Below are 14,313 nucleotides of genomic sequence, written 5' to 3' on the forward strand. Positions count from 1 at the left end.
GTTGGAGAGGGTGTGGAGACAAGGGAACCCTCTTATACTGTTGGTGGGAATGCAAACTGGTACAGCCACTGTGGAGAACAGTGTGGAGATTCCTTAAAAAATTGGGAATAGAACTGCCATACAACCTAGCAATCCCACTGCTGGCCATACACCCTGAGGAAACCGGAATTGAAAGAGACACATGTACCCCAGTGTTCACTGCAGCACTATTTACAATAGCTAGGACATGGAAGTAACCTAGGTGGCCACCAGCAGATGAATGGATAAGGAAGTTGTGATACATACATGCAATGGAATATTACTCAGCTATAAAAAGGAACGCATTTGAATTGGTTCTAATGAGGCAGATGAACCTGGAGCCTATTATACAGAGTGAAGTAACTCAGAAAGAGAAAGACAAATACTGTATATTAACACATATATGTTGAATTTTAAAAGACGGCAACAACAATCCTACATGCAGGGCAGCAAAGGAGACACAGATGTAAAGAACAGACTTTTGAACTCAGTGGGAGAAGGCAAGGGTGGGGTGATTTGAGAAAATAGCATAGAAACATGTACAATACCATATGTAAGGGCTTCCCTGGTGGCTCAGATGGTAAAGAATCCACCTGCAATGCAGGAGATCTGAGTTCAGTCTCTGGGTGGGGAAGATCCCCTGGAGGAGGGCATGGCAACCCACTCCAGTATTCTTGCCTGGAGAATCCCCCTGGACAGAGGACCCTGGTGGGCTACAGTCCATGGGGTCAAACGAGTTGGACACAACTGAGTGACTAAGCACCCACCACCATATGGAAAATAGATGACCAATGCGACTTCAATGCATGAGGCAGGATACCCAAAGCAGGTGCCCTGGGACAACCTAGAGGGATAGGGTGAGGAGGGAGGTGAGCGGGGGTTCAGGATGGGGGGACACATGTATACTTGTGGCAAATTCATGTTGATGTATGCCAAAAACCATCACAATACTATCAATTATCCTCCAATTAAAATACATAAATTAAACAATAATGAAAAGAATGAAATAATCAATAAAGGATTTCAATTCAAAACAACTGTTTACATATTTTAGAAATAAGGGTAAACCTCTACCTCAGACCATATACAGAATAAAATTTAAATGAATTAAAATGATGACCAACCACTACTGCTACAGGGGAGCATATTTTTATAATTTGGACTGAGGAGGAAGATTCTAAGCAAGTCACAAAATCCAGATGATAGGTAAGAAATGATTGACAGATAAGACCAAATCAAAATAAAAAAGCTTTTGTACAACACAGACACCATAAACAAGTTTAAAAGTAACTAACAGTCTGGGAGCAGATATTTTCAAAATATATATAAAAGACAAACATGAATATCCATAATCTGCAAATTAATAATAAGTGACACAAGCAACAAAAAAAAGGTGACAGAGTATGAAGACGTTAATTAAAAAAAAAATATTCAAGAAACAAAATATACCCATTTAGTAAAAACTTTAATTTAATGCAAGTTAAAACATAGAAATATTTTATTTTAGTTGTACTATTCATGTAAATAAAAAATTTTTAATCAGAAATATTTGCCAATAAAACAGTCCAAAAATGGTATTATGATTCAATTTGCCATTTCTTTGATTATTATGAAGCCAAACTTTTTCCAGTTTATGGTCTATTAGGTTTTTCTTTTAAATAAATTACTGTTTGTACACATTTCCTATTGCAGAATTCACATTTTTCCTTACTTAGTTGGGAAGTTCTTCATATATACTAAAGACAATTACTCATTGTCAAATAAGTTGCAATTATTTTTTCCCAGTTTGTCAAACACCTCTGAATTCTGTTTACGGTTTCTGCCTTTGCTTTTATGCTGAAGAAGTAGTTCTTTACCTTGAAACAAGATAAATACTTACTATTAGTTCTCAACAGTTCTCTTGGAATAATGTAAAATCTGAGTCTTAAGAGGAAACTATTTTAGTATATAGTATGAAGAAAATCTCATGTGTTTTCAACTGTCAACTGTCTCAGCACCATCTGCTACGTTACCTTTCCATTCTCCATGGATGTGAAATGTCATCTTTAATCTTGCACTATATTCATATGTATACGGAGATCAAATCCAGAGTTTGGATGATTGCTTAATTTATCTACCAGTTTATTCTTGCATTAATGCCATACTACCTCAGTACGTAGTACAAATTTTAATATCTAGTGGGAGTAGGCTTCTCATTTCATCTTTTTTCCCTTCATTTTTTGGGGGGAAAGGGAATTCCATTTATTTATTCTCTTGGAAAAATTTTAAAGAGCTTAGTCAAAGTTGTTGTTGTTTTTGAAAGCACAACAGATTCTAAATAATCCTGCCTTAAATTAGTAGATTAAGATGGGAAGAACCAATGTGTTCACTATATTAAAGTTTCCCATCCTGGAATATGGCTTTCCATTATTCAGTGTTTCTTAAAGATTTATAGTTTCTTTACATGAGAACTTGTGGATTTCTTAGCTTTATTCCTAGGTAGGTATATACTGTTTGTGGGGAAAAATTTAATAACTTCCAGCAGATTTCCCCAGCGTGCTCACCTCACATCCCTATTTCCGAGCTCACACCATCTTCTGCTTCTCGTCTTTGTTCTTGACCCTTACCCCATCTCTAATGGCATCAGGTGGCTCAGGGACGGACAATCCCTGTTAACAGGGCTAAGGATGGACTAGGTATGAAGGAAAAGTACGGCTCCTGAATTGTTACTAAGTGTGATACAGTTTTTATTGCTATTATGAATGAAAATTTTCCATTAAACTAATTGGTTATTGTGGATATTTGAGAAAACTTGGTTTTTGTATGTACTATTATATCTGACTACATTCCTTAGAGTTCTTATGTTTTAGTAATTTTTCAGTTCATTCCCTTGGGTATATTATCACATCACATCATAAACAATGATATTGGGTCCCTTTCCTCCAATGTCTATCACACATATTTCTTGTTCTCCTCCTCCTCTATCCCCTCTCCCCACTCCCAAAAGTACAGAGCAATGTTAAATAGAAACAGTAATGAGGGGCAGCTTCATGGGCATGCAACATTTTCTTTTAGACAGGCCCTGCACTCAGAAGGGACCTAAATTTAGTTTAATGCTCCATCGCCCCGTCTTTAAACTCTCATAATCTTATCTTTGAACTTTTGAAATAAAGTCTAAAGGTACAATGGAGCGAGCCCGTGAACAGAGACACGTAACATATACGTGTCCACAGTTGGCCACTACCCCAGTTTGGGTATAGGTTTATCAAGCCCCGGAAGTACAGCATTCCAGTGGACTCACAACACGTGGAGGCTGAGCTAGACTCAAAGCAAAACCAAGGTCAAGGTGCCATGACGGCGCCTGAGTAACTTGGGCCTGAGTGAATTTACTGTGCCTGAGGAAAGTGGCCCTCTCTTCCAATCGGAACTTGCCTCAATGCAGGAAAAAAGTCAACTTTTTAAAAAGCACTACCAATCAAATAACTCTTATCATATCCTTTTTTCACTCTTGTTATTTCCCTATACTAGCCAGATGCTTATGGTAAAGATTATGATACGGTGAAAAATAGGGCAACTCGTAGATTCTTCACCCTTTAGTATTTTCTTATTTTATTTTTTAATTGAAGTATAGTTGATTTACAATATTGTGTTAGTTTCTATTCTTTCTTATTAATAAGGAAGCTTAATGAGTAAGTCAAAGGTAGAAAGTTTTGGTAAAATGTGTGTGAATTAAGAAGTGAAACAAAAACAATATAGTTTTGTGCAGAATTTCCATTGTACTGGTTAAGAAGTAATACATACACATGTATGAGCTATCAAACATGAACTGTATAACTTTGGTCATTTGGCATAGCAGATAATGCTCTTATATGTGCATTTAAAACCAACATTATACAATATAAAGATGAAAGATAAAATTCATGCTAACAATTTAAAAGTTATTTTTCTTAGAACATTAAACAGCAAATAAAAACAATATGCCAGGTCGGAAGATTGCAAGAAAGGGAAAAAATGTTTTTTTCTTGTTAAAATACTTTTAAATGCACTATCTTCCTGCTTTTGGAGCAAGGGGCTCCATATTTTCATTCTGCATAGTGCCCTGAAGATTACACAGCTGGCCCTGGGAGTAGTGATGGACTTTTTTGGTTTGTTTTAGGCTTTATTGGAACCATCTCTGATTAAACCTCATTATTTATAAAATGGGTCATTACAGAATTGTTATTGATAATAAAAGACTGGAAACACCTACATAGCTATCAAAGGGGACTGGTTAAATAAACTGTAGCACCTCTAGCCAATGCTGCACAAATGTAAAAAATATAAAGCATGAGAAAGTTTTTTTGTATTGGAAAGGAAAGATCTCCAAAAACACTGCTAATTTAAAAAATACATATATGAATATGTGCTGTTTCTTAACAAAAGGGGGAAATAAGAACACATATTTGTATTACCTACTTAAACTATTAAGTTAAAAAATTACCTACCTGGTTCTGGGGTGGAGGATTAGGGTACTGAGGTAGCAACTAGACCAACAAAATTAGATTTTACATCCCCTTAGCTGCCAGAACAGCTTTCACAGTCAGTAACAGAGAACGATCCTGCCTATTTACAACCTGGCTATTCAAAGTGCCAGTGAGGCAGAACTGTGGTTTGTGAGAAAGTAATATTGCTGCATAATATTGGATACAAGCTCCATGATGTCCCATTTAAAAACAAGTTGTGCATATTTACATTTCCCTGGATCCACACACACACTACTATATTCCTTCTATAACAAGTAGGATCCAAAAAATTTAATCCTATAAAAGGTACACATAAATTCTGTAAAGTAAGAGCAATAAAGACTTTTTCAGGCAATCTTTAGTCTCAAACAAACAAAAAACCAACAAAAGAACAGGTATAAAAGACAATGAAACTTAATTGTACACAAAGGACCACATACCAAATTGAGAATCCTAAGTGACTGTGAGAAGGTCATTTTCTAATCATCCCCGACTCTTTCCCCCAGATAAAAAATGGTAGCCCATTCTTGTTTGAGAACCCGGGCTCTCTGGGTGGGAAGCAAACAAACTGTAGTACAGTATTTACACATTATTATGGGGTGTTTATTTTATTTGAATTCTTCTAAAACTCTAAGACTTTGTGAGAAAATAATGCTTATCTTCTCCACAGAAAGGGTAAGAGACTACAAATAACTCTTAATTCTTATTCCACACCAGATGCAAAGTGGTCCACCAGAAAGGGCACTGGCTTTGATGTGGGTCAGAGATAAATAAGCCTTTGTACACAAGGGTCATTTTATGTGACTCCCCTGACTCTGTCTTCTTCCTTAAGAAGATTTAAGGAGCTTCATTACTTCTATAGGTAGGTCTTCCCTGATACCATCTCCAAACTCAGGTTAGGTACTCCTGTTCCAGTGTTCCTATAGCATCTGCTGAATCCTCCCCAGAGATGACTTATTTTACTGTGTTGTCACCTTCTATTTAAGTGTCTTTCTCCTTCATTAGCTCAAATGCTCCTCCAAGGCAGAAACTGCACCTGTGTATCTTTCCATCCCCAGTGCCTCAGATACACTTGGCAGCCTCTTAATAAATGTCTGCTTAATGCCAAGTAATTTACAGTAGATAAAGAAGTTAAGCTTCACTGACAATTAGAACCAGCCTTAATATCTGATTAGAGAAACAGGCTGGGAAAAGCACAGCCTCTTGGTCTAGACTAATCCAGACTCTATATAGTACCATTTTTAGAAAACTCCCTGAATTAAGGACCCCTCTGCTACTCTAGCAAGTTTGCTTCTTTGTCACATTCTAACACCTCCACCCTCTGGTGAACTCCCTCATTCCCAAATCTCTGTTTCTGCTCCAGAGGACACATTTTTTTAAGGGTGGAAGTCAGATCCCCAGTTCAGTGGATGCAAAAGCCCATTACAGCAGACTTGCAATTGTTTACTTCCCCAGGACTTCACAGAATTCTAAACACACTGCTTCAAAGTATTTTGAGATGACAGTAGCAACTACAGACCACCTACTTCCTATTTCCTGCCTCCAGCTGGGAACAAGTAGCAGCCATTTTGTTGCTGTGTAAGTCAGCACATGTGTATTGCTCTGCTTTATTTACTAAATTCCTCCAGGCCCAGCTCAAAATACTGTTCTTCATAAAACCTTATCTTACTAGGCAAGCAAACATGTTGGGTTCCTGCACACGCCTCCTAAACCTTGAACCTTTCTCCATACCCCGCTTGTGCCTTTGTCTGGCGTTCTCCACTCCACACGTCTCTGTGCCCTGCCAGTGGGCTCATCCAGCTACTGTGAGTCAGATGGGAGGTTTCCTGATGACTGAAGTCCCTTCACACTGTCTGCCTTTGCACTCGTCATCTCTCTATCTGCTTTCAGCTCCGTTCGCTCCCTTGCTTTACCCTGTATCTCAGCGGCTAGAGTTCCATAAACTACATTCCCCAAACTTGCCAGCCTGGTGTGGGTCTCTCCCCGTAGCTTTGTTTCTGCTGAAACTCTACCAGTAGAAGAACCTGGTGAGAATGGAAGATGGGAGGATGCTCCCGGTGGTACTGCAGGGGGCACAGAGGCCGATGAGACGGGCGCGTGTTCCTGTTCAGACAGCACCGTTCCCGGTAGCGGCGGCAGTGAGCGTTCCCAGAGCTCCAGCAACACAGACACCCTGCGCTTGTGCTGCCCGGTTTGGTGGCCCCACCTCGATTACTAACAAGAAGCCAAATAAAAAAGCCTCCAGTCTTTTGAATCCATGCTGGTAGACACAAAGATACCACTTAACGACCTGAAGTTGGTAATGGAAGCTTTTTCTTACTCCCTGAAAGGGTTAAAAAAAAAACCCAAACTTGAATTTTGAGCCTACAGCTCTATGTTCTGGTTACCATCTCTTAAGCACAGGCAGAGCCAAGGAAAGGGACTTACGAGAGCTTATGTTCTCCAGGAGAACCAGGAGACCCTCAGAGGGAAACCAGACTCATGCAATGCTAAACACCACACTCTAGCATCAGTGTTGAGTACTTAACTGCTCTCTCAAGTTTTGCTAAAAAGCATATTCTCTATTCATCTGTAAGACTTATAAGAAGAGATGAGCTATTTAAAAAGAAAAAAAAATGCAAATGGCCCTAAAAATATAAAAAGATGCTCAATTTCTCTTACAAGAGAAATGTAGTTAAAACTGTACTGGGATGCCATTTCTCACCTATCAAGCTGGCAAAAGTCCAGAAGTCTGACAATATGCTCCACTGGCAGGCTGTGAGGGAAACAGGCACTATCATACATTGCCAATGAGAATTTGAAAATGTTATACACCCTATGGAGGTCAATTTGGCAATATCTAACAAAGAAATACATGCATTTACCCTTTGACATGCAGCTATTAAAAAGAAATAAATGATATCTTTCTATACAGCTCGCTCTAGAAAAGCATTAAGTACAAAACAAGCAAGGTAAAAAAATAAAGTATGTATAGAATATAGTATGCTACCAATTTTTTTTTTTTTTTTTTGCTACCAATTATTTAAGAATGCTGGGGAGGATACAAAATACAAGTTACATATATATTACTTATTTTCCTTTTTTTTTCCCCCCAAAAAAGGATAACCCCAGAAAAAGGGGGAAAGGAGATTACTTACAGGAGTAGAGGGGACAGAAATAGAAACTGGATTTCTCTAAATATATACAACAGCTTGTATATTTGATTTTAGAACTATGTATATATTTTACACAATTATAAAACAAAAAAATTTAAAGGCAATCACTGAATACTGAAAGCAAAATGTAACAAATGAATCTATATGTACACTGAAATAGCTATAAAACCACCCAATGAATTATTCTAAGTGTCTTTAAAACACAGTAATTTTACTGTACATCTCTCATGGAATATACCTTAAGGGCCCAAAAGGTTACTGCAAAAATCCTGAACTATTTTCAGAAATCATGTGGTTTAAGGTAGTACTATAATGTAATTCTGCAAGTATTTTGTATGTACTAAAGACAAAGCAAATGAATTATATTGTGCTTTATCACTAGTGGCCAAGATTTTCAGTATGGAAAAAAGGAGATGAAAGATCAAAAGGTTAAACAAAACTTTGTGTCACTTCAGTTCAGTTCAGTCACTCAGTCATGTCCGACTCTTTGTGACCCCATGGACTGCAGCATGCCAGGCTTCCCTGTCTATCACCAACTCCCAGAGCTTGCTCTGTGTACAGAATTTTAATTAGAAGTGTCAGCATGCACTCTTGATATAATTTACCTGTTGAATATATGATAAATAAATAAACATATGTGTACTTATTTCCTACTTCTGTTTACTGAAAAGGCCTAGGAATAGTGACCAACCCAATGGTACTACCAATAGGAATTGATTAGGCGGAGGTTTCCAAATGTCATTTCCCATTTCACAGAACCCGGGCTTCCTGCAGAAATGGCTGATTCCAGATCAGAGACAATAAATGTACAAGATGAAGCTGGTACAGTGTGTCATGACAGAAATCAAGGAACTACTGCGGACTACTGAGATCATGTTAGAAAGTCTCAAGAGCCAATATGAAGAAGTTAAAGATGCAGACAATCTGAACATCAATAAAAAATAACCGAAGGGATTAAAAGATGTCCAATTTGTTTAATCTCATAAATTCAAAATGATAAGTACTCTCCTTCCTCCCACCTCCCCCTCAAAAACCCCAGAAACAAATCTTACTGGTTACCTTTGGAGGAAGCTAGGTAACTACCTCTTTAATTTGAAAAGTGGTATAAAAGAAGAAAGAATATGACATTTATCCTACTTTTCCTGGGCAAACTGCATTTTAGGATTACCAAATGAGTGTTCAGGAAAGTTTTTCTAGTTATTAAACAGAGGAGGAATGACAGGATGAGAATAGAACCACTTTATAATTCCAAATTATGAAAGAATGAACTAAGAAATATTAAAAACCATGAGTGGATGTGACTATCCAAAAGAGAGAGGCAACCAAAGATCTCTCTATGCTTCTTGATAGACATATACCACCATCTATAGAACATTTTATAAACAAACAAATGAAAAACAAAATGAAAAAAATCCTGAAACAGATGTAGCCTCTATCGAACTATTAAACACAAGAAATATAACAGAGGAGCATATTAGATGTTACTATGGGGATCTAATCATCAAAACCCAGGCTGTTTAAAACGCTGCAGGACAAAAAGTCAGTTTCTTCAACAAACACATTATAATTAGAAAGAGAGGAAAAATAAAAGAAAAAGACAGGGATAGATATGTATAAGGAAAGCTAGAGATTTAAAGAGATTTATGAGTCAAAAGAGCTACCTGTTGACAGTATGGACCTTAACTGAATTCTGATTTAAACAACCTATAAAAACATATAAACTCACTCCAGACTTTGATTCGATTATGAACATCTGAACACTGACTGGGTATTTAATACTCGGAAGTAATAATGATTCAATTTTAGGGTGTTTAATGATATTGTGATTATGGCCACAAAAAGGAAGACTTTACTTTTAGAGATGTATATTGAAGCATTTATGGATAAGATGATAGTGTCTGGAATTGGCTTCAAAATAATCTTCTGGGGAGGAAGTAGGTAGCATACAGATAAGACCAGGTTGTCTATGAGTCAGTAATTCTTCAACCTGAGTGGTGTGTATTATTCCCTCTACTTGAACAACTAAGACGGTATTCAAAGAAGTGAATTTAAATACAAGATTAAATGAAAAGGAAGTTTTGGCAAGTATTATGAAAAACTAGAGGGATTTGGCATATGCCACAGACACATCACAAACTGGAGTGCCAAGGCAAGCAAATACATTCTTTGGGAGGTTTAATGTTTAAATAGCACTCATATCTATTCAGCAATCATATCTATTCTAACTTTCCTCTATGCACCAGCAGTAAGAGGTTAGTGTCCTACAAATGCCTCCTAACAAAGAGGCAAGACTCTCCCAGGCAAGAATACGTCCCAGCACTGCCCAGAAGCAGCCGCCAAATGAGAAAGGGCTACGGTGGCAGCAGCAGATAAGGCGGGAGAAGAGCTGTGTGTCTGATGCCCAGGTCTGGTCAGCGTGCTTCAGGTGGGCCCATTCCCATGGATGCATGAACCCACAGGGTTCCAAAGCCTCCCCGAGAGTCTGTGCAAACGAAGCAGTATGAAGAATGACATGCTATCAACAAAAATGTGAAAAAAACCCTTTGGTGAAAAAGGAAGACTAAAATCTTACAAAGCTGGTATGGTTATTTTTATTCATGTTTCTCCTGACATCATTACACATTTTAAATAATAACATTAAATCTAATTTTAAAAGACACAGTTCAGTTCAGTCACTCAGTCGTGTCCAACTCTTTGCGACCCCATGAATCGCAGCACGCCAGGCCTCCCTGTCCATCACCAACTCCCGGAGTTTACCCTAACCCATGTCCATTGAGTCGGTGATGCCATCCAACCATCTCATCCTCTGTTGTCCCCTTCTCCTCCTGTCCCCAATCCCTCCCAGCATCAGGGTCTTTTCAAATGAGTCAGCTCTTCGCATCAGGTGGCCAAAGTAGTGGAGCTTCAGCTTCAGCATCAGTCCTTCCAATGAGCACCCAGGACTGATCTCCTTTAGGGTGGACTGGTTGGATCTCCTTGCAGTCCAAGGGACTCTCAAGAGTCTTCCCCAACTCCACAGTTCAAAAGCATCAATTCTTCTGCGCTCAGCTTTCTTTATAGTCCAGCTCTCACAGCCATACAAGACTACTGGAAAAATCATAGCCTTGACTAAACAGACCTTTGTTGACAAAGTAACTTCTCTGACACAAGTGTTTTTAAAGTAATTTAGGAGAATACTGGACTTCCTGGGTAGTGCTAGTTTGGTAAAGAATCTGACTGCCAGTGCAGGAGATACAAGAGACATGGGTTCTATCCCTGGGTCAGGAAGACCCCCTTGAGAAGGACATGGCAACCCACTCCAGTATTCTTTCCTGGAAAATTCCATGGACAGAGGAGCCTGGTGGGCTACAGTTTGTGGTGTCGCAAATAGTCGGACACAACGGATCACGCACAGCAGCAGGAGAATGCTACTCTAATCAGAGTAGCCTGAACTATGAAACAAAGGCCAGGAAATATGATGAAATTCTGAATCTCAAAACCTAAGGGTAGAGCTAGATACCACTAGTTATTCATGATGACATCATTGTAGTTTTCTATTTTCCCCCCATGAAAACCTGGCATTGGATCAGTGGTTCTCAAGGGAGGACAGCATATCTTATAGGATAGAGGGAGCAGTAGGCAACTACAATTTAAGAATAACTCCAGGTGATTCTGACATACACTGCGGCCTCACTGAAGGACCGCTTCTTTCTTGGAGGTCCCTGTAGAATGGCCGTGGCTGAGGCCTGTGTGCAGCTAAAATGCACCTGGATCACCAACATGGAAAGCTGGCCATTACTGTTTCAAACGCCCCTGTAAATTCGGCACAGCTGCCATGTCAGAAAAAGGATAATGAAATCACCCTACATGCTCTCATGGCTTAAATCAGCTCCCTGTCTGCCCAGCATGGGGGCAACTTTGAGCCATGAAGACAGTAAAAGGAGAGCCAGAGGGGACCCCACTGCAGGCCACCTGCCGACAAGCACATGCACCAATCTGCCTGTCTGCACCACTGCTCCTATTCGGAGGACGGACGACGACAGGCAAGTGATTGCAATGCTCTTTGCAGTCAAACTCGTGAGCATCTTAGAAGAGGACTTGAAAAAAGTGTCTGACCAGGCACCAGAAATACTTGTGGCTTCTCTACAGTCTTCTTTCATCCCTTGACATGTCTGAGACTATTATGGCTTCTAATAATGCTGACTAACTCAGTTTGGACAAAACAGACAGATCAACAAAAGCATCCCTCACTACAACTGATTCTGTGTTTCGTTCCTGCAGTGGCCTTTCATGCCAGATAGATTTGTTTCTTCAATAATTATAGTGCTTACAAACCTGTCCTTCCTCCAGTAAGAAAGAAAAGGGGCCTTCTATACAGCATGCTCAAAAGTCAGTGTACCAGGCTGAAGTGAGTAGCCAGATGCTCCACACCTCCTATGGCTGCAAAGGTGGTTTGGTTCCTAATAAGATCCTTCTCTGGAGAAGGCAATGGCACCCCACTCCAGTACTCTTGCCTGGAAAATCCCATGGACAGAGGAGCCTGGTAGGCTGCAGTCCATGGGGTTGCAAAGAGTTGGACACGACTGAGTGACTTCACTTTCACTTTTCACTTTCATGCATTGGAGAAGGAAATGGCAACCCACTCCAGTGTTCTTGCCTGGAGAATCCCAGGGACGGGGGAGCCTGGTGGGCTGCCGTCTATGGGGTCGCACAGAGTCGGACACAACTGAAGCGACTTAGTAGCAGCAGCAGCAGCAGCAGCAGCAAAATCCTTCTCAGTAAGGATGCTCTTAACTATACAATCACATGCACAGTGAGGCCTGGTCTATAAAACAACATGGGCAGCAAGTAAAAAGGAATAGCCTTTCCAAAACACTCCATCATCACAATTCTATGTCCCCTCACAGAATTAAAAGCCTCGATAATATCAGGTAATGCGCACTGCTAACTTTCAAATGGTTTAAAAGTCACAAGGAGGGAGGTAGGAGGGAGGGTCAGGATGGGGAACACATATACACTCATGGCTGATTCATGTGAATGTATGGCAAAAACCACCACAATATTGTAAAGTAATTAGCCTTGAATTAAAATTTTTAAAAAGTACAAAAAAAGAAAATCACAAGGCTTATCAAGATTTATATTTAATACTAAAAATTACACCCATTGCAAAGTCAAAACCAAACTGTTTATTTTAGTTGAGCTCTAAAACTTTTCTATACGTTGGAATAATTCCTACTCTTGTTACTTTATTAGTATTACTCTCTCAAATTCCCCTAAAGGATTATGTTTAGGAAACAAAAAGTGTTATGAAAATTTAGACTTTTGACCATTCATAGAATCAGTAAACATTCGTAAGTTATCCTCATCTTTCTCATTCTAGTTTTCACCATGTTTTTAGGACATTGTCAATATGTTCTGTGTCCCAGCATGAATAGGACTTGGGGAGGAGATGAGAAATGAGTCCCTTTGTAAAGGTAAAGAACTACTTTAGGTATACCAAGGCCTGGGCATCTTATCCCTTCCCTTGAACATAAGAGAGCTCCTTTTCCAAGAAAGCTGCAGTAAAGGTGCAGATTCAAGGATCTAGTTAGTTACAAAATATGATCTTGGTAGGAAATGAGCAAAAACCTGTGGGCATGGATAAAAGAAGAATAATCAATCTAGACAGAAAAAGCCACTCGTGGTATCATAATGTTAAGGCCTGAGATGGACTACAGACACAGCCAGACTAAACATGACCTAAAACAAAAGCAAAAATAAAGCACAACAGAAAACAACCGAACACTTAAATGAAATTTAAAATGTCCTTTCAAAAGATTAGCCAGGCTCAACTGGTCACAAGATAATCTTCATTAGGGTAATTTAGTTACTTTGGTCTTATTTTAATTACATGCAGTCATTTTCTTGAGGTGAATTTGACAAAGAAGGGCAAATATGGACTGCTGTGTCTATGAAAAGGAGATATTCTCATAGCTGAGCACATCGTTCATATCAAATCAAAGGCCAAAATACCTGCACAGTCTTGGAAAGTAGGAGCACTGGATCAATATTATACTGACTTCCTCCCTGATCATACCTACCATTAAATATAGAAAAGCCTTTTGGTGCAGGAGGCTGTGCCTGACTATCACAAGCATTCCCCACATAGCAAATCTGAATGAATCACTAGAACATTTCCAATTCGGAACTACTAGTATAATATTTACACTCTTTTAAGTTTACTAGAATTATTATTTTGACTACTTCTAAAAATATAAGCCCTTTCTGTGTCACTCAGCCATTAGGCATTTAAGTCAACCAGAGCTCTTAGTCAAAGCTGATTAACAGGTGAATTAAGATGAGTTAATGGAATAACAAAATATTTGAAGATAACATAGCTATGTGATACATAAAAATGTAACTGTAACACTTACCTATCAGCCCCTTCTCCAGAGTGAAGGTTTTGTTTGTAAACATACATTCAAAAGCCACAATGTGGAAAATCTTATTCACTGTGTTGTGAGTCCCAACTATTCGAATATACCTGGGGGTAAAAAGAGGAGAAAATCTGTTGAAGAAAATGAGCTTCCATCATAACAAATCCAAGGATAACAGAAAAAGATACACTATGTAAACATACAGTCTACCAGAGCACAGACTGAAAGAGACTCTGAATAGGCTTCAGACCCTATACCTGCTCC

At 39.0% G+C, this 14,313-nt stretch overlaps 1 protein-coding gene across 3 annotated transcripts in view; it reads right to left on the bottom strand.

Annotated features, from left to right (window-relative positions):
* Positions 1 to 14,313, bottom strand: part of BTBD9 (BTB domain containing 9) — a 402,401-nt gene that overhangs the window by 128,424 nt on the left and 259,664 nt on the right. For all 3 annotated transcript variants that reach the window (XM_043450576.1, XM_043450578.1, XM_043450577.1), the window contains exon 7: positions 14,047 to 14,156. In XM_043450576.1, coding sequence (XP_043306511.1) covers positions 14,047 to 14,156 — 110 coding nt within the window. The remainder of the gene's footprint in view (positions 1 to 14,046; positions 14,157 to 14,313) is intronic.

Source organism: Cervus canadensis, chromosome 28, assembly GCF_019320065.1.
Source record: "Cervus canadensis isolate Bull #8, Minnesota chromosome 28, ASM1932006v1, whole genome shotgun sequence".
NCBI lineage: Eukaryota > Metazoa > Chordata > Mammalia > Artiodactyla > Cervidae > Cervus > Cervus canadensis.